The sequence below is a fragment of the Artibeus jamaicensis genome, unplaced genomic scaffold, assembly GCF_021234435.1.
Source record: "Artibeus jamaicensis isolate MK-2021 breed Jamaican fruit bat unplaced genomic scaffold, CSHL_Jam_final scaffold_584, whole genome shotgun sequence".
NCBI classification, from domain to species: domain Eukaryota; kingdom Metazoa; phylum Chordata; class Mammalia; order Chiroptera; family Phyllostomidae; genus Artibeus; species Artibeus jamaicensis.
The window spans coordinates 2,855,923-2,880,063 of record NW_026522048.1 but is presented as its reverse complement, the minus strand read 5'-3'; the positions used below and the strand labels follow the sequence as shown (position 1 = coordinate 2,880,063).

General features: G+C 37.9%; 1 protein-coding gene across 3 annotated transcripts in view; it reads right to left on the bottom strand.

Annotated features, from left to right (window-relative positions):
• KITLG (KIT ligand) overlaps positions 1-24,141 on the bottom strand; it is a 118,023-nt gene that overhangs the window by 16,724 nt on the left and 77,158 nt on the right. The window contains exons 6-9 of one of the 3 annotated variants that reach the window (XM_037128153.2): positions 20,790-20,899; positions 19,812-19,879; positions 18,680-18,757; positions 6,853-11,377 (exon numbers count right to left, since the gene is read on the bottom strand). In XM_037128153.2, the coding sequence (XP_036984048.1) occupies positions 18,718-18,757; positions 19,812-19,879; positions 20,790-20,899 (218 nt within the window). In that variant the 3' untranslated portion in view covers positions 6,853-11,377; positions 18,680-18,717. Of the gene's footprint in view, positions 1-6,852; positions 11,378-18,679; positions 18,758-19,811; positions 19,880-20,789; positions 20,900-24,141 lie in introns of those variants that run through there. The other 2 variants (XM_037128149.2, XM_037128150.2) reach the window with 2 other exon arrangements.

Here is a 24,141-nt window from a genome sequence, read left to right as displayed (position 1 = left end):
CAAGCATTAAGTTGGAACCCTGCAACAGTTGAATGAATAAAAAGAATAGACCCTCCCAGGGACCCAAATTTTATTTTAAGAAATTCCAATTCCTGATTAGATAAAGACCATCAATGGTAAGGGGCTAATATTGCTCCTCAGAGGATAGATAGTTAGCCGTACCTGAGACATTTTATGTTACACTGGGGAAGGGGCTGCTGCTAGTGTCTACTGGGTAGAGAGACCAAGGATGCTATTAAATAGCCCCAAATGCCTAGGGCAGATTCTACAACAGAAAATTGTTCAGTTAGCAATGTCAGTAGCTCCAAAGTCCAGAAACCCTGGTTTAGGGTGTTCTAGAATTGCTAGGATCCCCAAATGTCTCCAAAAGGTAATGAAATGTTGTTAAAAATAAAAATAATGCTAATCTGGGACTCAAGCTATGTCTACATTGGTTGTATACAATGTTTCATGAGAGGTCAAGAGTAATCAGGTACATGATGTGATAAGATAATGAGATCACTTCATAATATTTTACTTGTATTTCAACATATCTCTAAAAGACTAAAGAATTCTTTATTTAAAAATCTATGTTGTGGACTGAAAGTTTGTGTCCCCCCCCCCACCCAAATTCTTATGCAGAAGCCCTTGCTGCCAATGTGATGGGAATTGAATATGAGTGAGGCCTTTTGGCTGTGTGCAGGGTTAGATGAGGTCATAGGGTGGGGCCACCATGATGGGATGAATGTCCCTAGAAGAAGAGACCCCAGGGAGCCGGTCTGGCCCTGCACACACACACACAGAGAAGTCTGCGAGCAAATGGAGAGATGGCAGCTGTCTACAGGCAGGAACAGAGCCTTCTGTAAATGTGACCATGCTGGCACCCTGACCTCAGACTTAAGCTTCCAAAAGTGTGAGCAAATAAATTTCTGTCATTCGATTCATCCATCTAGTTTATGGTATTTTGTTATGACAACCTGAGCTGAATAGTCTAATGTATAATAATACCATTGTTACTCCTTAAGGAAATAAACTTTATATGTAATTCATCATCCAATTAGAGTTTTAATTTCCTGAATTGCTCCACAAACTTTTCCTAGTTCTATTGTGAAAATCAGAGCCCATTGTTCCCAAGAAAAATCTACAAATTAACTTACTCAAAATTTAGCTTCTCACTTTTTCCTCCCATAGGAGTCAATTATATCATTCCCCCACAGGTAATTATTTGTTTTATCATTTAGCATTCTGTATTATAAATGCAAACAAAGATAAGCATAATTATCTTCATAATACTTTCCAGTTTCTAAGATAATAGCATATTAACATTTTCTTTTACTATGACATGTTTCTTGTTAGCATTTGCTTCATGTCAGAGTACTTTAAATTTATTTCTTCAGTCGTGTTTGACTTTGTTTCATATCTATTTTTTATTTAACTAGTTTCTGAGTTCTTTAATAAGTAAATAAAAAGATGAGAGAAAGGGATTTTTCATATCTATTTTATATATACAAATCAGTACTTTGTAAATTCTTAATTGTTTTTATAAAAATTCTAAAACATTTTCCCAAACTGAAAATAATATCCGGATTTTATCAACATTTTTCTTCTCATGTGTTTTGACCTTTGAGTCTTTTAAGTATGTATGTTCAAATTCTTTAAAGTGTAAATTGCGTTCAATGGCTTTATAGTGGGTAGACCACCTTGTTATGCTGCAGACAAGCTCAAATTTGCATATGTTTATAATACTCCATCAACAAGAAGAATCTGAAAATAAAAACTATAGCAGTTGCAAAATATGATGGTAATCAACAATTCCAGGTAGTATGGAAGTTGCTTTTACTCCAATGAAAGAGAATAAATTGAGCAAGATACTCTGTGTTTTTACATATGTTTTTAAAAAATGCTTGGACCAGAGGGGAGAGGACAGAGAATTTCAGGGGAAAAGGGGAAGGATTCACAGGAACAAGTATAAAGGACACATGGACAAAAAATAAGGTGGTGGTGGGGGGATAGGAGGGAGGTGGGGAGCACTTGGGGGGCTGGGTTGGGATGGGAGTAAAAGACAGAAAACTGTACTTGAACAATAATTAAATGAAAAAACAAAACAAAACAAAAAAAACTGTTCCAGAAGATGATATTGGTTGTGACCTCAAAGTGCCCTACTAAAGATTATCCTAAAATTTTAGGCCATAGATTTCTAGTTATTTACATTAAAGTTTTCTAACTTGCCTTTAAAAAAAAAGGAACAAAGTATTGCTACATCCCATACAGCATGAATGGACCTTGAACACATTATCTTAAGAAGCCAGTCACAAAAAACCTTAAGTGGTATGATTCCATTTATATGAAATATATGGAATAAGGAAATCTACAAAAACAAAGTGCAGATTAGTGGGGTGTCTAGAGTGGAGGGAGGTTGGGGGGAAATGTGGGGAAAACTGCTAAGGAGTATGTGTTATTTTGGGGTTAATGAATATGTACTAAACTTAAGATTGTGATGGAGAGTTTCAAAATTGTGTGAATATACTAAAATCCATTTAATTTTATACTTTAAATAGATCAACTTTATGGTATGTGCATTATATACAATAAAGATGTTAAAAATTTTTTAAAAAATGCTTGCAGCTGCTCTGGGAAAAAACCCTAAGAGAATTTAAAGGCTGGTGGAAAATACGTGCAAAACACAGAGGCCTTGTATGTAAAATGTACAAAGAACTCTTAAAATTCAACAATAAGAAAACTGAATTTATAAAATGACAAAAGATTTGAATACTCCCCTCACAGAAGAAGAGATACAGATGGCAAATAAGCATATGAAAAGATGCGCAACACCCTCTGTCATTAGGAAACTTCAGATTGAAACAGTAATGATATACTATTACCCACCTATTAAAATGGCCAAAATCCAAAATACTGATAAGAATTGCTGGCAAGGATATGGAGTATCAAGCCATCTATTCAGAGCTGCTGGAAATGCAAAATGGTACATCCACTTTAGAAGACAGATTGGCAGGATCTTATAAATATTAGCATAGTCTTATACAGTCTAATGCCCCTAGGTATTTACCCAAATGATACGAAAACTTATTTCCACACACAAAAAATGTTTATAGCAGTTTTATTCATAATAGCCCCAAACTGGAAGCAACCAAGATGTTCTTAATAGGGGAATGGATAAACAAACTGTGACATATCTATACAATAGAATACTATTCAGTAATAAAAAGAAATGAGCTATCAAGCCATGAGAGACATAGATGAATCTTAAATCCATATTGCTGAGTGAAGGAAGCCAGCCTGAAAAGGCTATGTACTGTAGGATTTAAATTATATGAAATTCTGGAAAAGATTAAAAAAACTATGGAGACAATTTAAAAATCAGTGTTTTCTGGAGGTTCAGGGGGAGGAGAGGAATGTTGAATACATAAAGCACAAGGGATTATTGGAGGACAACGAAACAATTCTGGATGATGCCCCAGTGGTGAATGTACAACACTATGCATCTGGTTAGGCCAGGACATTGAGAGCCCTACAACATATAAACAGCAATATTATTAAATTCTATTGTTTCCTCAACAATAAGGGTGAAATATGTTTGTGGATGAATGTATACTCTGCATGATTAAGTATTTTGAGTTTTGGCCAGGCATTAATGAAACCTGAGTCCTCCACTTACAATTTCACCCACCAGGTGACTGTGATGACTTTAAGAATTTTCCACAAACTAGCTCTGGCTCCACTTATTTCAAACTTTGATTCTCCTCCATCACCCACATTCTTCAGGTGCCAGGTCAACTGGACATGTGTGAGTCATGGTATAGCCTCTGGCCAAGCACCTTTGGTCACGGTGTCATAGTGAATTAATACCGCGGTCAGAGGGAGTACTGTTGGCAGCTATTTCCACACCAGAACACCTGCTAATTCCTTAAAGATAAACACAAAAATATATGACCATGTGAACATATTGCTATATACCCTCCTAGGACATATTAAGAACATCTCTAAGTGAGGCATCCTGAGTTTTGGCTTTTTTAGCTTCACAGAAAATCAGTGTTTGGGGGCTAGGAGCCTTAGAAGTTCTCTTTTATTTTTTAAGTTTTCAAGATGAAATAGCAGTCAAGATTATCAGCTATAGAGGAGAGGGTGGGTAATTTGTGAGAAAAAATAATGCATAAATAGTTAGCTATGATAATGAAAAAGTGAATAGACTCAGGAAATATAATTGTTTCCAGCATTTAGAGAAACATATAAATACTGTACTTATAGATCGAATATTTTTAGGTATTTGCCTTAAAATAATATGATAGAGGAAGCAGAAAAGAGTACTGAGAGGAGAAGGACAAACAAGATCATTCAGGAATTGAGTAAGGTCAAAGCCAGGGGTTCATTATACTACTCTATCCATTTTGGTTTATACAGTTGATCCTTGAATACTGCTGGGGTTAGGGGGGCTGATACTCCTCACACTCAGTCAAAAATCTACGTGTAACCTTGATTCCACAAAAAACTTGACTACAGTTGTCCCTCAGTATCCACAGGGGATTGGTTCTAAGACTCCTGGCAGATAGCAGAATCTGGGGATGCTCCAGGCCTTTATACAGAATGGCATAGAACAATGCACACAGTTAGTCCTTGGCATCCACTGATCCCCAATTGTGGACTGAAAATACAGTTTTCAATCCATGTTTGCTTGGATCCATGGATAGAAAACCTGGGGATACGTGCCTACTGTGCATTTATTGAAAAAAAAAACTCATGTCTATGTGGACCTGTTTTCTTCATGGGTCAACTGTATTTCAAAGTGTCCACAATAAAAATTTGCAATAGATAATATATATTCAGGTCAAATTTTATCTCAAGTCTATACCTTATTATTTGTATTAAGTTTGGAAGTGCAGTTGTATAAGTATTCTTGATTCTAGTCCTCATATTATCTACAGCTTACATGGAAAAACAATTTAGCAATCCCCCAACATACTATGAAATGGGTTGAGGACGGAGGACCTTGGAAGCCATGTTGATGAGTTTGGGTTTTATTCTGAAAATTATGAGAAACCAATTAAGCATTTTAAGCAGAGAAAAATATCATCAGTTGTCTCCATTCACTCTCTATACAGTCATTCTAAGGTGAGGAACTTGAGAAAGGGCTAAATAGTCAAGGCACATGATCAGTTAGGAGGCTATTGTAGTTGTCTAGGCTTACACTGGTGGGAGTTTAATACAAAGGGTGAGCAGAGGAGGGAGAACCAGCACAGAAATTATTTTAAAAACTGGGCGAATTAAGTGTGGTGTTATAAAGCTGGGAGACTTGGTCTCAAGAGTCAAATAGCAACCAGGGGATAAGCAGGATGATTAATTATTACCTAAACCACATAGGCCATGGTGTTTGAACTTGCTATTCCTCTTAGAAACATGCAATGGCTTCATGGCCCTTAAGAAAAAATGTCTTCCCTCCTTATTGTGACAGAAAAGGCTCAGGTCTCATCGCTCTATACATTTTATTATGCATTACATGCTCAGGACACACTGGTTTGATTTGAGGGAGTAAGCTGAGGAATTTTGTAACTTCCTACTCTCAGCAACAGTGCTCAGACTGGGCATAATTATTCATCTCTATCACGATTTGTTAAATCCTTGTGTTAGCCTACACGCTGACTTCTCCATGATCTTTTCCCATCTGTATCCATTCCTCTTTCCTGCATGTCCAAAGCACATTAACTGTGCTTTGCACATAGGTAGTTACTTCAGTGTGGCTTTATGAGGAGGGGCCCAAAAAACCCAGAATTACCTTCTGGGGGGCAGGCCCCTTGTAGTACAGGCTTCCCTGTCTAGGGGAGAGTTCTAGGAGCCCATCTGCATCAGTGCACTAACTGGTCTTGCTGTGAGAGACTGCATCCAGCTTCAGTGACTATTTTTAGAAGACTCAACACTGTTTGCCCATTTCCCAACGGGTGATTTATGAGCATACCTACTTCCACTGTGCTGAGTGTTCAGCAGTTTTTGACCAAAAACCCTGTGCCCCACCCTTCCTATTTACCCAATCTCACCCTGAATGATATATTTTTGTTTCCTCGGATGAAACAAAGTTCCTTAAAGGGAAATGTTTTGCAGATGTGGAAGAAGTGAAACAAAAAATGGCAGAAGTGCCAAAAGGCATCAAAATCAACAAGTTGAGCAGTGGGGAAAAAAGTCTCGATAGGTGTATTGCATCAAACAGAGAGTACTTTTGAGGGTGACTGAAGTTTAAACATGTAAGAATAGCCCTGGCTGGTGTGGCTCAATGGTTTGAGTACTGGTCTGTGAACCGAAGGGTTGATGGTTCAATTCCAGTCAGGGCACATGCCTGGGTTGCAGGACAGGTCCCCAGTAGGGGGCGCATGGGAAGCAAACACACATTGATGTTTCTCGCCCTCTCTTTCTCCCTCCTTTCCCCTCTTTCTAAAAATAGATAAAAAATAAAATCTTGAAAATAAAATTAAATAAACATGTAAATATAAATACACATTTTTTTTGTAAATAAATTCTGTTTTTTTGGGTCCCCCCCTTGTATACCTACAATGGTTTTCCTATCTTCTCCCCAACTAAGTTAGAAACCTCTCAAGATCAAACAATGTGTTAATTCAATTTTATCTATTAGCTATTTTAGTGACCAATATTTATCTAATTAAAATGATTTCTTATCCTCTTTTGTCCATATTACAACAAAATCTAGATAAATGTCAAAGTTTCCATAGAAAAATTTGATTTTAGCTTAAATGCCAAACCATGCTGTAAATATGTGTGGTAACCTTAAAATATCAAAAAACAGGGCAAATTTATGAGAGTGCATAAAATTCTTTATTTAGAACAATAAAGTATATGTATATATAATGTAATTTCAAATTCAAACCTGTATAAAAAAGGTCAGACCATATACCTATTTTAAAAAGTACACATACAGTATATACACATACACATCACATTTTACAACATTTTTATTTAATTAAACTTCAGTCATAATAAAACTATTTAGAATAGTGCTGACATACATTTACATTACAATATGCAAACTCCAATCTGACTGAACTAGCAATGTATCTGTGCATTCATCTAAATGTCTGAATACTTTCCACGTCCATTGATTTAAAAAACTTTGGCAAGTGGGACACTAAAATCACACATTAATCTTTAGAACACAGGAGAATGGGATATGTTGTTAGAAATGTTATTTAGTGAATCTGACAGCTCAGAGATCAAGTAACTGAAAAGACTATGGTTTTTAAACAGTTATCTTCAAAATCATCATCAAGATATGGTTGGAAATGGCAGTTATCAGTTTAAAATGCTTAGCAAACATTTTGGGATCATGAATATCCGTTTTAATATGGATTATTTCTAAAACAATGGCTTGTTAAGAAATGAAAGCACTGTTATTTTTTCTTCACAAACAAAAGCATTTCCAGACTCATTCATGGAAAGCGGTAACACCACACACTGTGTGACCCGGTACCACAAATAAACTAGTCAGAAGTTCAGTCTGAATGTTTATATTTTAATGACAATTTCAAAATGTTTCAAAGACAAGCTAGGTTACTTTAAAATTCTTACCCCACCTTCCAATTTAAAACAAAATTTATGAATGACCTCTCTCCAAATAGATCCTAAATTATCTTTTGGCATTCTAAAAAAACCTTGATGAGCATCTTAACATTTTCAACTCTTAGCTTTTATGAAAATGAGAAGATTTAAATGCTTACATTTGGTACATTTCCAAATGTTACACACATCTTATATCCCTTCCTGATTAAAATGACTAAAATATAGTAGTGCTTTTCATTCTTCACAGGTGATCCAAAATGTTTATTTAAGCAAAGGAAAAAGCCATCTCTTATGTAAATGGTTATCCGATTCACCCACATAAGACTGAACTTCACTTTTACTAATGGACCCTATTTACATTACAAACAAGAACAGAAATGACTTTTCTTTTACTTAAGAGACAAAGGAAGGGAGGGAAGGAAGGGGGGGTGAAGGGGAGAGAGGGAGAGAGAGAGAGAGACATCGATTTATTGTTCCACTTATTGATGTATTCATTGGTTGATTCCTGTACGTGCCCCTGACCAGGGATAGAACCTGCAACCTTGGGGCATCAGGATGACGCTCTGACGGATGGAGCAATGCGGCCAGGGCAACAATGATTTTTTATGTTCAAATTCCTTATTCACGAAGATCAGAGTTGGGTATTTCGCATGGGGTGGTTTCAGCTCTATTTTATTTTCATTGTCAGTCATATATCAATGTTTCCCATCTAACGTGTGACCTCTGAGTTCGTCATACAGATAAATACAAAACTGAGAGAGGAATGGTGATTTTGTAAACATGATTTATACATGTTACAAAACCAGTTAATAGCAAAGTGAAGAATTCTTATAATTTTTCCCAGTATTTACTTCATTATGCTAAACATGGCTTTTGGAAAAACAACTTGTAGTTGAAGAAGCATAGTTTGGAAGGGATATATCTCTATATTGGAATTACATTTTGAAACCAAAACTTAGCTGCAGAAGACCAATAAGTAATATTCATGAATTCTAAACAGTGTTTTTTGTTCATTTAACTTTAATTGGAGTTCCAAAATATGCCAAAGTTTCTCCAAAGTACTTTAATGCTCAACAAAATGTATTTCTTACTAAAAAACAAATACTTCACTATGAATACATGCTTTTTCATACATTTTCATTTTCACATACTTAATCCTTTTTGAAGAGGATAGTTAACTTATTCTATTACCGTATTTTAAAACAACCAATTTGTCTCTGAGTCATTAAAAAGTGGCAGTGTTGTAAGCACAGTAGATTATAATACAAATTCCAGGAACACTTGAATATCAGTGGGCAGGAACAGTTTATTACAGAGCTAGTTTCTTTATAAACTTGGGTTCTACCAAAGAGTTACAAAGCTTCCGGTATAATTTAGAATCTGCAGACTTCTGAGATCAGTTTAAAAGGCAATTTTGAAACACTGATTTATTAAAAAGACTATCAGAACATGTGTCAGGTAAAACACATATCAGATAAGATATATATGCACATATATGTGTATATATGTATATACATATGTGTGTATACATATACATATATATCTTAAAGCAAGTATGACACAGTTAATACCCAGACAGCTAGCATCGAAAACAATGTTCAGCATTTTTCTATTGTTCATGCATTTTATGGAACTTCAGTGTTTTAAAAATTGGTGATACATGTAACTCTCAATGAACTAATACATTTAATTAGGCAGAATATATCTCCCCTCACCTACCATTCCAGGTTTCATAATTTGCTGAATTTGTTGATTTCACTCTATCAGTTAGGATCCTGTCTTTGTGCGCTAAAACCTAGATACTAGTTGAGAACAAAAGTACATTTATTGTACTCTCAAAAGCTCATTAAACAAAATTGTCGCATGCCTTAGAAAATCACAACCATTGGTGAAACAAGTCAAACTAAATAAGCATCAATCTTCTCAATCTAGTCATGACCTACTCACATAACTCATATTAATCTATGTCTATTTTCCTCAGAACAATCAATGCCACATGCCAGAGACAGGTCCTTTCAGCAATTAAAATGACCTCTGGTTCTATTACTAATTGATTATACCATGGGATATCTGAGGGCCTAAATAAGTTAATGCAGCTTCCCAAAACACTAGGGTGTATCTTAGAAAAATGACTAGTGTTCAAAGAACCACAGCACTTTAGAAAAGGAAAGGAACTGTAGAAATCATTTGGGCTCTTTGGTACAAAAAAGAGCAAAGGCCACGGATTGAAGTTGTATTTGGGTTAGATTTGAATGTAAGCTAAAATCCAACTACACTAGACATTCTCACATTTTAGAAATCAAAGAAACACTAGCAGTTAGTTTTTCATGCCCTTTTGTATCACTACATTGTGAATGGTCATCTATGGTGGCAGTGTATGGCAATAATATTGTAAGGACTAAGTTATAATGGAAAGCTTTGGCTTCCTCTATGTGTATGTTCATGATACTGTAAAAGAACCTTCATCAGATACCATAGGAATCCATTCTTTGACTTTAGTCAGATGTTTTTGACCTTTAAAAAAATGGCAAGGGGAATTCACATCTTACAATTTCTAGTTTAAAAGCACAATGTCCATCTTGGGAATTCCTGCCAAATTCACTCTCAAGATGACAAACGCTATCATACATTTTAAATAGCAAAATGACATGCATAACTACATAAAGCTCTCTTTTTATTTTTAATTCATAAACCTTAATGGATATAGAGTGCCTGATTTTAAATAAATGGATCTTTTAAAGGGATAATAGTGATTATACTATAAATAAGTAGAGTTTCCTGATTTCTTGCATTCTTGTAAAATCCAAGCAACCTAGTTTCAACACCAGCATGTGGGTATGGTTTTCTAACCTTAGATACTAAATGTCATAATTTATTTTTACTCTCTCCCAGGGTGGCAGTTGAAAATGGGACCTTCATACATTCAGCAGTTTCCCCTAAGTCCCTTAGCATAACTCTGTAATAGTTTTAGAATATAAACATTTTGTAATATATTTTGCAAGCATGATTTATACATGTTACAGTGGTCAAGGGGAAAGGCTGACTTCAGCAGGGGCGACAAATGTCCTCCTCGGCGACCGTTCAGTGTTCAGAGCTTCTCTCTGCGATGACTCTTTTGGGGAGTCTCTCCTCTGCAACGGCCTCACTGCTCTAATTCAGTGCTGGCTCCCCTGAATGGATAGATCCAGCCAACCATGTCCATCTGTCTAGTGGGATATGGGTGAGCATGGTTTATGTCAGGAAGAGACCGAGGTCAGACCCATATCATTAATCGGCAGCTACAGAGGCTGACATGACACCTATTCCAATCACTTTTCCTCCATCGCTGCTCATAGATACAGTGGATGATGCTATCAAGACTTTTGTCTTTAAAATCCCTCTAGATCCCTTTGAGAAAAATCACTACCCTGACTCTCCACGCTGAACTCCACTTGAGGGGACTAAGGTAACTACAAACTGCAGGTTGTAACTGAAAATAAAGCTATGTGGCTTCTCAGCAGTTAGACATTTCTGGAGGCATGCAAAATGGGTGCGCAATCTGGGACACGTGCTTTTCTCTCCCATCATCAGCTGCAGGTTCTAAACGAGACTACAAGTTCCCCAAGTCATTGAAATAGAGTCCTGCACCATGCAAGTTCTTCTTTACAGATGATTAATTCAGTGCCAGTTTCACAGTAAAACACTTTGTTCCAATTTCTGAATCATCCGTATAGAGTCATGGGTAGCAAGAATAGGTAAAGTTGCGGTCTGTCACTCCAGACAGAATATGAATTGTTTTAAAGCTGCTTCATTTATGAAGCAAACATGAACTGTTACCCGCCTAGTGAGAAAAGACAAAAAGAGAGATTAGGGTGTATCTGTTTTCTGCCTTCTTTTCATCCTTAAGACCTGAATTTATATGATTACAGAATTAGTAACAGATTTATAATATATGCATTACCTGAAATGATCTTATTGTTTGTGGTCTGTCTGCATCTATTGAATGTAAGCTCCATGAGGACACAGAGCTTTCTCCGTCGTTTTTACTCATGAAAGTACTTCAATACATGGAACAGTGCCTGGCACAACACAATACTCAGTAACTATTTCTTGCACGTAAGGACAGATGAATGACTATCCTGTGGCTTTCATACCCACAAGCATACCACAGGTTATCTCTGTTTGTGGTAAGAGGGTTATCAAACAGGGTATCCTTGAATTTCTCCTAGAAGGCTATGAAAAGGTAGCAGACAGGTGGTGAAGGGGAAGGGTTTGAATGACAAAGGCTGTATTTAGAGAGAGGTGAAGTGGAAACAGGGGGAGTAGCATGAAAGAGATATCTGGGACAGGTGGAGAAGCTAGCTGATCAGAGGCCACCAGCCACTCATGGCCTCCTGGTCACTGAGCAGTGCCAGTGTCTAGACTGCCTGGCTAGGTCCTAGCAATGGCTTCTCTTGGCAGAGGAAAGAGCAGAGCAAGATCTCTGTCAAACAGAAAACAGAAAGACAGGAATCCTGGCACCACATCTTGACAAAGCCTCTGGGAGGTTCATTTGGCTTCGGCAAAGTTTATTGTACTTGTTGAAGCATGCAAACCAGACTTTGTTTTAGTTCCTCTGTGCTGGTGTTAAACCACTGGGCTTTGGACTCAGCTTTCAGATTTTGCAACTTTCAAGTAAAATATTTGTATTTTCTTATCTATTTAAAAAAATTATAGACACTATCTTTGATGGGAGGACTCAAGGGTTAAGATTTTTAAGCTTTAGTTACAGTTAATAGGCTTAGTGATTAATGTATGTAAAAAGCTGTTTTTCTAGAAACTGGAATGTGTGACCAGCCCTACCCTGAATCTAAGGGGCCCTGTAAGCAATTCAACCTTTGTGGCCCAGGAGGACTGCAAGTGATCAAGATGGTATCTGAGCCATTGTGCTCCAGGGAGGGAATGTCTGCCAACCAGGGTGCAGACTAAGAACAGCTGGTCAGCAGATGAAGGGATGTTAGGATAATCATTGGACTGCAGCTTTTATCTGATTAAGTTTTTTCTCTGATTTCTAAACCCCTTTACCTACTCTTTTCCTGAATTCCAAACCCACTTCCCACCCTTTTCTTCTTATCAAAAGGTTGGCTTGAGATAAGATATTAAGACAGTTTTTAGGGTACATAACCCACGATCTTCTCAAATTGCTGGCACCCAAAGTGATCCATCCTTGTCTCTACTTACTGGTTCTGGTAGTGACAGGCAGCATGAATGTTGTGTTTTCCAGTTTCATCTTCATGCAACCTCTAAACCAATGTCCACTTTTTGCATTTCTTTTCTAATTTACTACTTTCCCACTGTCTTTGTCCTTACTTATCAATCTCAGAATCACAGATCGCTAGCATTAAAATATTTGAAATCATTGCACAGGTTATGTATAAAATCCCATAGTATGAGTGACAAGAAGTATAGTATTTTTCTCCAGTGTTTCTAAAGGCAGTATACTAAAAACTCTATTACATGACAATTTATCAGAGAACTTTAGGAACTATGGAACCTATATTTAGAGAAGGATAATTAAATCATGAAGGAAAAATCAGAGGCATTAAGAGAAAACTTCAGAAATCCAAAATGTACAGCCAGTATTTCAAAATTAAGCTTAGTTAGAAAAGCAAAAGGAAATCACAGAAAAGCAACAAATAATTTAAAATTCTAAATTTACATGTAGAAAAGCAAGATTAGCAATCTCTTTCTGTCCCGCTCCCCACCATCTGCATCCCCTGGATTGTAGAGCAAAGAAAATAAATTTGAAAGCTGAACTACAATTTTTTCAACAACCACATGAAATAAGCAGGGTAAGTATTATTATCACCCATTATATCTGAAAAATCAGGGCTTAACTGACTCATTTAGGAACCTATAGCTAGTTAAATTTGCAGAGCCAAGGCCTGAATTTAAATCTAATCCCTTCTAATCTTCTGTGTCAAAATGTGTCTATAGAAGGAGATCTCAAAAACAAAAACCCCAAAGCTCCGGAAATTCTTAGGAAATACCTGGTAAAGAGTCACATTCTTTTTTTTTTTTTTAAATTTTTTTAAGATTTTATTTATTTATCTTTGAGAGAGGAAGGGAAGGAAAGGAGGAGAGAAACATCAATGTGTGGTTGCCTTTTGTGCACTCCCTGCTGGGAACTGACCTGCAGGGAACCGGCCTGCAACCCAGGCATGTGCCCTGACTGGGAATCAAACCACGATTGTGTGGTTCGCAGGCCCTCGCTCAATCCACTGAGCTATGCCAGCCAGGGCAAGAGTCACATTATTGCTGCTTGGTAACCAGTCATTTCCATATCCTGCACACTAAATGACCACACTTGACTCATGCTCATCTGTTTTCTAATTCTAGGATCTATTAATCTTTTATTGATATCTAGGATCTCAATAAAATAAAAAAAATTTTAAGTGAAATAGAATTTATTTTTATCTTGTGTACATGAGTGTGTTTAATTTGGTCGATAGAACAGTAAAGCATGCACAGCAAGAGGAGAACATACTCATATGGGAAATCACTAATTTCTTTTTCCTAACATACAAAATACTGTCCATGTATAAAACAAATCAAAGTATGCAGGTTCAAAAAGAAGCTCTGATTTTTTCAGAAGTAAACTTATTATATATTGCTTAGTCAATATAAAATGAGCATACTCCTTCATAAAGTACCCAGCCGATCATCTCTGCAGAGCTCTTTCAACACTCAGTGTAGAGACCAAAATCCCCAAAGAGCTAACCACCCTAATGTAAGTAATCTCCCTTTATGTGCTTCACATTATATTCCCTATGATATACAATACTAGTCTCTTAGGAGGACATTTTGTGTCCCCTTCTAAATGATAAGCTCTTAGAGAACAGCTTAGAATTTCATTTTGGCATCCCACCAAACCAGAGAGCTTATACTTTGTGTAGGTAAGTGATGAATAAACATTTGTTCAGTAATGAATGAAGAGATGAATGAGTATCTCAGAGTATTACATATTACAAAATGTGACAATAAAATTTATGGGAATGAAAATAAAAATACACTCGCGTATGCAAAAGTAAGTACGTCAGATGCTGAAGACAGGATGAAGGAAGAACATAGAGGCAGCTAATGATCATGAATCTGCAGACTCCAAAGTCAAAATGGGTATCATTTGTAATCATGTGTTGCGTACCCATTGTGTAGAGCAGAGCCTTTTGTTTCACCCCGTGAGAATGCAAGTTTAAAACTTCCAAGGAACTTTGAGTATAATTTGGGAAAAAGGATGTGGTGGAAGCAAAGGTAGAAGAAATCCGCTGAAAACAGAGTAACAGAAGTAAAAAGTACCAAGGTAGAAGTGAAATGGAGAGTTGTAATTGTATATTTTCAAAATAAGGCATAAGCTGGATTATGTTCATTTTCTTGGCTAACAAGAAAGGAGAAAATCCAAGGTGAATAACTCATTTATGGCAAGGATTCCCTGAGATGGAAGCCTCACTAATTAGAACAAATTAAATCAGGACAAATACTGGAACACTAGAACATAAAATAATGGAATAGTTCTCGAAAGGAAATAACCTATTAATGGAAAACAAAGAGGATATTTTGATATTTTAAATAGAAGAAAAGAACATGGAAGAAATGTAAGATAATGAACTAGAAACTAAAGAAGTCACCTCTAAGAGAAAATACACTAAAGCTGTATCTATTTGACATCAAACATGAAAAATCCGTAAGAGTAGTAAAAAAATTCCCTTGGTCAATTAGCTGATACTAAAAATTTTTCATTGATTTGGTTGTGTATGGCACAATTTAAGAGAAAGAAATAAAATAGAATATATTATAGGAAATTTTTGCTCTTCATTCTTCCCACAAACTCTAGAAGGTGCATTGTTGGATGCAAAGCTTAATATAACCTAGTTGTATCCTCCTGTTGCCTAGAGACTACAAAAGGAAATAGGACGTATGCATAATAACCTATTTTGAAAAGGAAACTAGAAGTTGACAAAGTTTAAGAAGTAACTAAAGGAGCTTACAAGGAAAAGGCAATAATAAATTTGAGACAAGGACACTGCATATTGGTTGTATAGGAAGTGCCTGCAACACAGCTCTAGATGCTGGTCTGGGGGGCATCCCTTAGAATTGTACCATGTACACCCACATGCAGTTGCTTTATCTGAAGGGAGAGAGAAATCACTAGCAACAGGAAAAAGGCTTCATTGTGTAGGTAATAGAGTTGGTGTTAGTAGTGAGCTAGATGCTAAATGACTGGTAAATGAGCTAGATGCTAAATGACTAATTTCTTAGCATAGGGAAGGAGTGATCTGGATACTGCAAATGGTATTAACTAAGTCTGAGAAGCCAAAAGTACAACCTGTGTTCCAGAGTCAGTTTGTTCAGCTGGATGCCAGTGGAGGTCACACATAAAGAGAGCAAGTGCTGAGAAGAAAATGTGGGGATCAGTTTGAAAAATTCCAAGTAGGGGACCTCCACTGTATTTAGCAATATAAGGAACTGTTGGAGGGTTGAGAACAGATGTGAGTGATACAGTAAAACAAACAGACTTTTAGGTGGGTAATCAAATGTTAGTGAGGCTGGATTAAGGGGAACGGTGAACTGGAGTCAGGGAGTCCATTTAGGAGGCCGATCTGCTGAACAGATGTGAGAGCACGATGACCTGACCTAGGGTCAGGGCCAAGGAAACAGGAAAGCATGGAACATTTGGGGAACATTTCAGTAAAAGAATCAACAAATCATAGTTACTGATGATGGAATGTGAGGCTCAACATTACAGGGAGTACTTAAGGTTTATTTGGAGCCTCTGGGACTAACCAGATGGTGGTACTGCTAAAAGAAAACAGAAAGAGCTGTTAGTAAATACTGACCAGTGGCCAAATATGTTAAACTAGAATTCAGAGAACAGTCAGGGCTGCAAATAATAGATTTGGGACTTGGGAGTCATCTACAAGGAATGTTAATTGAGACTTCGGTAGAAGGACTGCATAGTCACCCAGAAAGCCCGGTTTGGTTCATAGTGAATAGCATGAGTCTGTTGATACTCAGTTAGCAGTGTATATTGACTTATCCCAGCTCGGTAAGAGTGGAAGATAGTTCTCATTGTAATGAGGCTGGTAGAGAGATTTCCTAAAAGAAACACAATGTGGAAGTGTCCTGTAGATCTAAAACAGAACATCTAAGTAGATCTAAGACAGGACACAATGTAACACTGTAAACTATAGGCATAATAATATTGTGCAGCAGAGCTAACTATCTTCTTGGAAAACTTTCATCTAGGGTTTATTCACTCACTCAGTCATTCATTCAACAGACACTTACTGAGAGCCTGCAGTGTGTAGGCAGTAAGTAAAGACATATGGCAAGAACAGACAGACTCCGTTCCTGTCCTTGAATATTCCCTCACTATAGACATATGTGTAAGTTGCTTTAGAATGCCATCATTTTTCCCTCTTAAACAAGTGCCCTGGGTTTTCCCATCCTAATCCACTCTCCAAATATCATAGGACAAATGCTACAATTAAAAACCACATGATTGAAGGCCCATGGGCCCAAACAGGATCCCAGCTATGCAATCCAAAACCAAACAACAGAAGACATTACTTGAGCCTTCAAGACTCAACCATTTAATGTATGATTTATTTGTGGATGTCTGGCTCAGGGAACCGAAACAGCAGACAGCAGAGATATAGTGAGGCTTGTATTGGGGTTAAGAGGCAGAGAAATATGTTTCTAAGAAAAGCACTTATTTCACCTTGGGGAATACGACTCCAGAAAATGAAGAGTGGAGCTAAGGGTATATTCACTTACTTTATCCGGCAAAAAAAAAAAAAGGAGCCTGGAGAGAAGCTAGGATTCATACTTTGGGCACAGTGATCAAGGGCATGATGAAGGACAAAAATGAAGTCTGTGCAGGAGCAAGGTTAAAGTGTTAGAGAAATATGTGACATCCTGGTTATTGTATTGTGTTATTTTGGGTTGTTGAAAATGATAGTCTTAATTCTAAAAGTGAGTGCTCCTGGAAGAGGTGAAAGGTTCTGTGGCCCAGTTTTTACTGGTGAAGTTTCAATCTAGAGATAAATGTTGGAATCTGAGACAGAAGTGCAAGTTAGAAGGACAGTGACCTCTAAGAGGAAGACCAAGCTCACCACTGAGACAGAAGTGCAAGTTAGAAGGACAGCGACCTCTAAGAGGAAGACCAAGCTCACCGCTGACTGCATCTATACAATCCGGGAGACGGAGTGATGCTCCTGTGACCATGAGAGAATATGAGGAAGAACTAAAGAGCTGGAGAGAACCCTCATACCCCACTGTAATAAAGGCACTCAGGATTCCATGGGCATAACAAAATTAAGAGGCAGTTGGCAGAAGTGAAAGTGAGAAGAGCATGAATCCAGGCTGGACTAGGTTAGTGCCATTTGGGGTGCTCCCCCAAGAGTATTTGGAGTTGGGGATCTGGGAGGGGAGATGTGAACCTCAGTCCTTCTGGAAATGTTTTCTCACTCTCCTTTCCCCCACAAGCCCTCGGCAGTCTCACACAGCACGACAGATACTTCTCACTTGTTTATATTCAGTGCGCCCTGGGCTCTGTACTGTGATGAGGCACAGTGTTTACCAGTCATGAGGCAGGTGGCACTTTACCTTGACAATTCCCCTCTCCTGATTGTTAAGATATTTCGACCTTTTCTCCTTTTTCCTCAAAATGGCAGGGACATGGTTTTTGTGTTTGCTCATTTCAGTATCTAACAAATGAAATATTTTTCTTTTAAATCATGTTACAGTAGTTATACCTAATTGAAATTGATTTTATTTATTCTTCTACTAATAATACTTTATTTTAGTCCTAATTTACTTTATTTCCCTGCAAAATTTATTTTCTGGCCTCAAAAACAGTAAAACTTAACTGTTAATTTTTTATATGCAAGATTAACCCACTCATGAGGACTAACGCTGCTTTGCCTTTCAGAACTTTAGACTATAGCAATGGGTTTGAAATGCACAGTTCAATTATGTGACAGCTTTCAGTGAACATATCAGACATCAACTTAATAGAAGATAATACATTTTGTTTCTAAACTTTGGCCTGTAAGATGCTGCATAGTTCTTATTAAATCTTTCAGCTTGAATTCTAAAAACTTACCAATGTATGAAAAGTAACAGTGTTGATACAAGCCACAATTACACTTCTTGAAACTCTCTCTCTTTTTCTTGCAACATACTGAAAAACAATAAGAAAAATGCTTATTTGCTTTTGGACAGAGATTCTGAAGTACATCATGATCTGAGCATTGTAAAAGGCAGTATTTTTTTTCTGTAAATATAGTAACAGAAGGTTGCAAAGGTGATTAGGAAGCTTACCTTCATAAATAAAACTATAAAGCTGAGGGGAGACTTTATATCCCTCATCATACTCTCCCTGAGTACTTATTAAATTCTCTATTCATATGCATATGCCCACACTAAAAATGCTTATATGCACTTAATGTGTGAATATGCATATGAACAGGAGTAATCTGACAGAAAGTAACATGACAAATGGAAACTATAACTGAATGTAAAATCAAAGTATCAGCACTGGGGTGATATGGCATGAGGTAAAAAAGTGATCACGGTCAGCTACAGTACATGGAAAGGTAACTTAAAACAAGTTCTATATTTTATATTTGGCTTTGGAGAAAATACTGAATACACTGGGTAACAGTAAGGGCTCTAAAACTAGAATGAAGCCAAATGTATTACGTATGCGAGAAAAAAATCACCAAGTATCTTGACTAGGAAGTGATGTTATGAACTAAAGTTAAAGAAGAATGAGACAAGGTAGTGTTTAGAGGGGCTAAGAAAGAAAAAGATTATGTGGCAGCAACTCATAATAAAGATATGGATGAAGATAATCAGTATTGCCAATGAAGGAGCTAAGCTAATAAGAGACTTGAGACAGAAATCAGTATGTCTGGGTAACAGTGTGGAAAAGAAGGATATGCAAACATGGCTACCGAGCCCGATGACCAGGAGTCTGAGCAAGGATCTACTCACAAAAATAAATTGGAGAGGACCACTTCCAATGCCCTAAGAAAGGTACCCTACAGGTAATGGACATGTAAGCTTGCAGAAAGAGTCAGAGGTTAGGAATGTGAGCAAAGACTGAGAAGACATGGGTTGGGAGCTGCTACTGTAAGAGTGAAAACTTCGTAACAGACATGATGACACTGTGCATGGTACGCGAAATGACACTGTCAAGCTTACTTGTGCACACATTTAATAAACCAAAATACCTTATCTCATTATCCTCTTCGGTAATCTGTATATTTTCAACTGCCCTTGTCAGATTCGGTTGTTTCTTCTGGAAAAAGAACAATGATATATATATATATATATATGGTAAAAATATCAGTAAGAAGCAATGTTGAAGAGGTAAGTGGTCTCTACTTTATGGCAATGACTCCAACAAGTTTTCTTCAGAAGACAGCATGTAAAATATTCTTCCTATAAGAAGCTATAAAAAATGCATGGTATTATCGACTCAGCAATTTTAGAATGTTGTAGACAAAAATGTAATAAAGAAACTGAAATATTTAAATAGTAATCAAATTCAAAAGGCATTTCAAAAAGCTGAGTCACAATGATTTAGCACATTTTAAAATTTTAGACAGGCTTCAAAAAGAAAACGGAAGGCAGAAATCCAAACGAGCAGATAATACAAATGGCATTTCTGTTTGGAGTAAGCCCGTCATCAGATTCTCGCATATTCTATCCTGTTTTATATTTAGTTGAAGCTACCAAACCAGCTACCATTTCTTATGTGTGCATTCTTAGCCAGAGGAGTTACCTCCAAAGCACAACAAGGAATGGGGGAAAAACTTTTCTAAGATTGAAATTTTGTTAAGGTTGAACTTCACCTATTTTATTTTATTTTATTTTTAAGATGTTATTTATTTATTTTTTAGAGAGAGGGGAAGTGAGGAGAAAGAGGGAGAGAAACATCAATGTGTGGTTGCCTCTCAGATGGTCCCTACTGGGGACTTGGCCCACAACCCAGGCATGTGCCCTGACTGGGAATCGAACCAGCAACCCTTCGGTTCGCAGCCCATGCTCAATCCATTGAGCCACACCAGCCAGGGCCTATTTGATCATTTTCTTGGTGAGATCCTTGCATAGAAAAAGGCATTTGTTTGTTCACCATTTATGTACATATAGTAAGAACAAATAAATATATAAAGTCAGAAAGTTATCGGTCAAAAAGCAACACTTACCTTCCAGTATAAGGCTCCAATTCCAAAGCCAATCATAAGAGAAACGAGTGCTGGCAATACTATGGCTGCCCACTGCAGGTGGGAGGCTCCAGTGGCATACGAGGCCTTCCCTGTAATTTCAACAGTACGGTGGTGAGCACAACACGTCCACACTAGCGGTTTGGCTCTTATCACTCTGGTCGTTCCCAACTGTTTCTGTAACGTGCTCTTGACCTATCTCTGTTCAAAATATTTAAACCGCTGAATTTTCTGCAGAGTATTATTTTGAAATGACCATACAAATCCATGTAGTCTCCAAAAGGTAAATAAGTTGAAAAAAGAAACAAGCCCACAGACAAAAGGAGATCAGACTGGGTTACTATTGATGCGTGGGGCATACAGACAATGTACTCCTGGGCAGTGGTTATGGGGGGCAAGAATGATTTATCCTGCCAGGAAAATCCATCTTCTATGACTTTATCTTCCACATCTTTCACTTTCTCATTCTTGATATCTAGCCAAGCAGTTTTAAAGCTGATGTGTTACGACCCAGATCAAGGTCTGCATGTATTAAGCCGTGTCTGGCCAGCTATGCATTGCCGTCCTGTGTCCCTTGTGGGTAGACCGCTTGTAGGTGCCTCACACTCAGAGTCATGCTGTTTCCTTCTCACGCCCTCAACACGCAGTTTCTGGACACCAGGCAGTGACAGGCACTGGGCTATAAGCCAAAGGTTTGACTTCTCGGAATTTTTATTTTGGAAAGCCTGAGACTATTGAACATTAGAAAATGGTGGAAAGCACCAGTGTCTCCCCACTGGTTACTCTAAATAAGTAACTTAGTGAGAGAGAAGACATTTATTATCCGAGAACACCTTCCTCGTTCCTGTTTGGCTCTTCCCCAGGAAGCGGGGTGACTCATGATACAAAAAAATCACATCTCCCACCAGAGTCTCTGCCTCCCAACACAAAACTTAACATTTTGACAGATTTTTCACTGTCTCTTGACAGGGAACAACTTTGTGGTTTGGAAACACTGGCATATGCCATTCTGGAAGTTAAAATCTCAGTTGTCTTTGGACGATGCGATAAATTTAGAAATTATACATTTCCAATAATTATATAATGAAAATGTAAATGAATCCAAGATAAAGTGACTGCTTTGGGCTATGATATTTTACCATGATGCTCAAATTTCTGTCAGCCTACAGCCACCTAATTAACATATAAAATTCCTAAATATAGTAACATAATATAAAAAAACTGAATCAATGTATATGTATCAACATTTACTGGGAAAAAATAAACACAAAGATTTAAAATGGGAGGCCAGAAACAAATCTTACCTACTCTAGAGAGAACAGGAATTACTTGTTTTCCCACCATTTGTAAGGTGGAAGTAGAAAATTCACTAATTTTATGATTTCTATGTTTCCAAAGAGGCTCTAATAATAGGGCACATGTCAGCACTGAGGGGTCCTGCGTGGAGGGTGTGTGTGTAAGGGACGGGGGGACTGGGTAGGGAAGTGGGGTCTTCCATTCACATGCCAGTAAATCGCTTCCTTGAGACTTGACTCACAGTTTTTCCGACCCACCTCACATCCTGTAAGCCTGTGGGAAATACCGTTTAGGCATCTCAATTGGAGCCCAGTGAGAATTCTCTCACCAAAATATGCCTGCATTATAAAATAGGGCTTAATGTAACCAAAGCGTTACTATTATTACAACAATACAGTTACTTTAAGGGGTTTCTATGTGCACTAGTCTGGGATTTAACCATTTATCAAAGTGTTCTCTGTAAGAAAGAAGATTCGGAACTACATGCAATTCCTACCATTTTAGGAATTTTAGCTTTACTATCTACAAATAAACTGCCCGTGTTTGTACTCCAGTCACATGTTTGAGTTTTTCTTAACAGCCAACTGCTCTGGCTCACATTCGATACCAGAATTGCTGGTGTGCAATGTTGACAGATTTGACCATGGACCCTCCTTGAGGAGCCCTAACCAATGTTAACAGAGGGAACAAAAGAGGCTATTGATATTTTGTCCCCCAGCACCATGGAAAACGAATGAGCTAGGGCGGTGCTATGGAGAACTCCATGGCTAGAGGTCTGGAGGGGAATCAGGGCAGCCAAACACCCTGTTCTCCCTGTGTTATCCAAAGGTCAAATCTTGAACTGCACCATTCAAGTCGAGACCACAGCATAAAAAAAAGCAGAAGGAGCTTACAAGAGAGTGAGGTGTTCTGGGATTTCCCACTCAACCCTTTTCTTAGGTAAGACAAGCCCCTAAGGGAGGTACTGCAAACAAAGGCTGCTGGAGAAACCTAACTCAGGAAAGCTCATCTCACCCTGAGTACTGTGACTTTTTAACTGCTTTGAAAGTTCCACCCCTAGGACTGCGGCCCCAGGCAAAGTCCTGGAAACTGACTGGCGTCCTGCAGGAGAGGCCTGGTAAATACTGGGAGGGGAACAGTGGGACCAAGGGAACTGAGCTTTGCCTCCTATCAAGGTCAAGGTTTCCTCACTTATTTTTTTCTATTAATTCAAGTGGCCTAATAATGATACTGCCATCCTTCTTGCAGGAAACCAAAAAAAAATGTTATCAGAGATGGTTTGCTGGCACCTCCAGGGCCTGACTCCCAACACTTGCTGCTAATGCTGTCTACCAAGGATCAGTGAGATTTGGATCAGGTGCCTCCAGGCCCATGTGAAGGGTATTCAGGGCCAAAGCCCAAGCAGTAATAAAGCTTTGCTTTCCTGTAAAGACTGCCTAAAGAAATCTTGTAGAGTGAGGGAGCTCATCTGCATAGGATTTCAGTAATCCTAAATTCCTGGGTTGTTAGCATATTAATTTTATATCAGAATGAAAGAAACTTTCCACTGTCCAAACTTTGTGGGAATTGACTTGTTCTGTTTGACTACTGATGCCCAACATCTGTACAAATACAGGACACAAAAACTGTGCTACAAATTTGCTGAACTCTTTTTTAGGGTGAGTCTGTTTTCAAGTATCGCACTGTGAACAGGGATGTCTCGGTGCTTAGGGAGCAAGCTACTTGTTGCCACTTCTTAACTCAAATCCAAAGGTTACCATGGGCTTGCCATTCACTGACCCATGCAGCCTCAGTGCATCCAATTGTTCTAATAATTAATGGTGAACACATACTACACAGTGGGCATGGCTCCGGGTTCATGTGTGCCGATGTTTGAAACTCACAGAAACCCCGTGAAGGTGGTATCATCCTCCACTTGACTGGGGAGTCCAGAGAGATCAAGGCACTAGCCCAAGGTCAAACGGCGGGGCATGGGCTGAGAGACAGCATCAAGGCAATCTGCCTCAAGACTATATTTCTAGAAGATGGTTACGGTAAT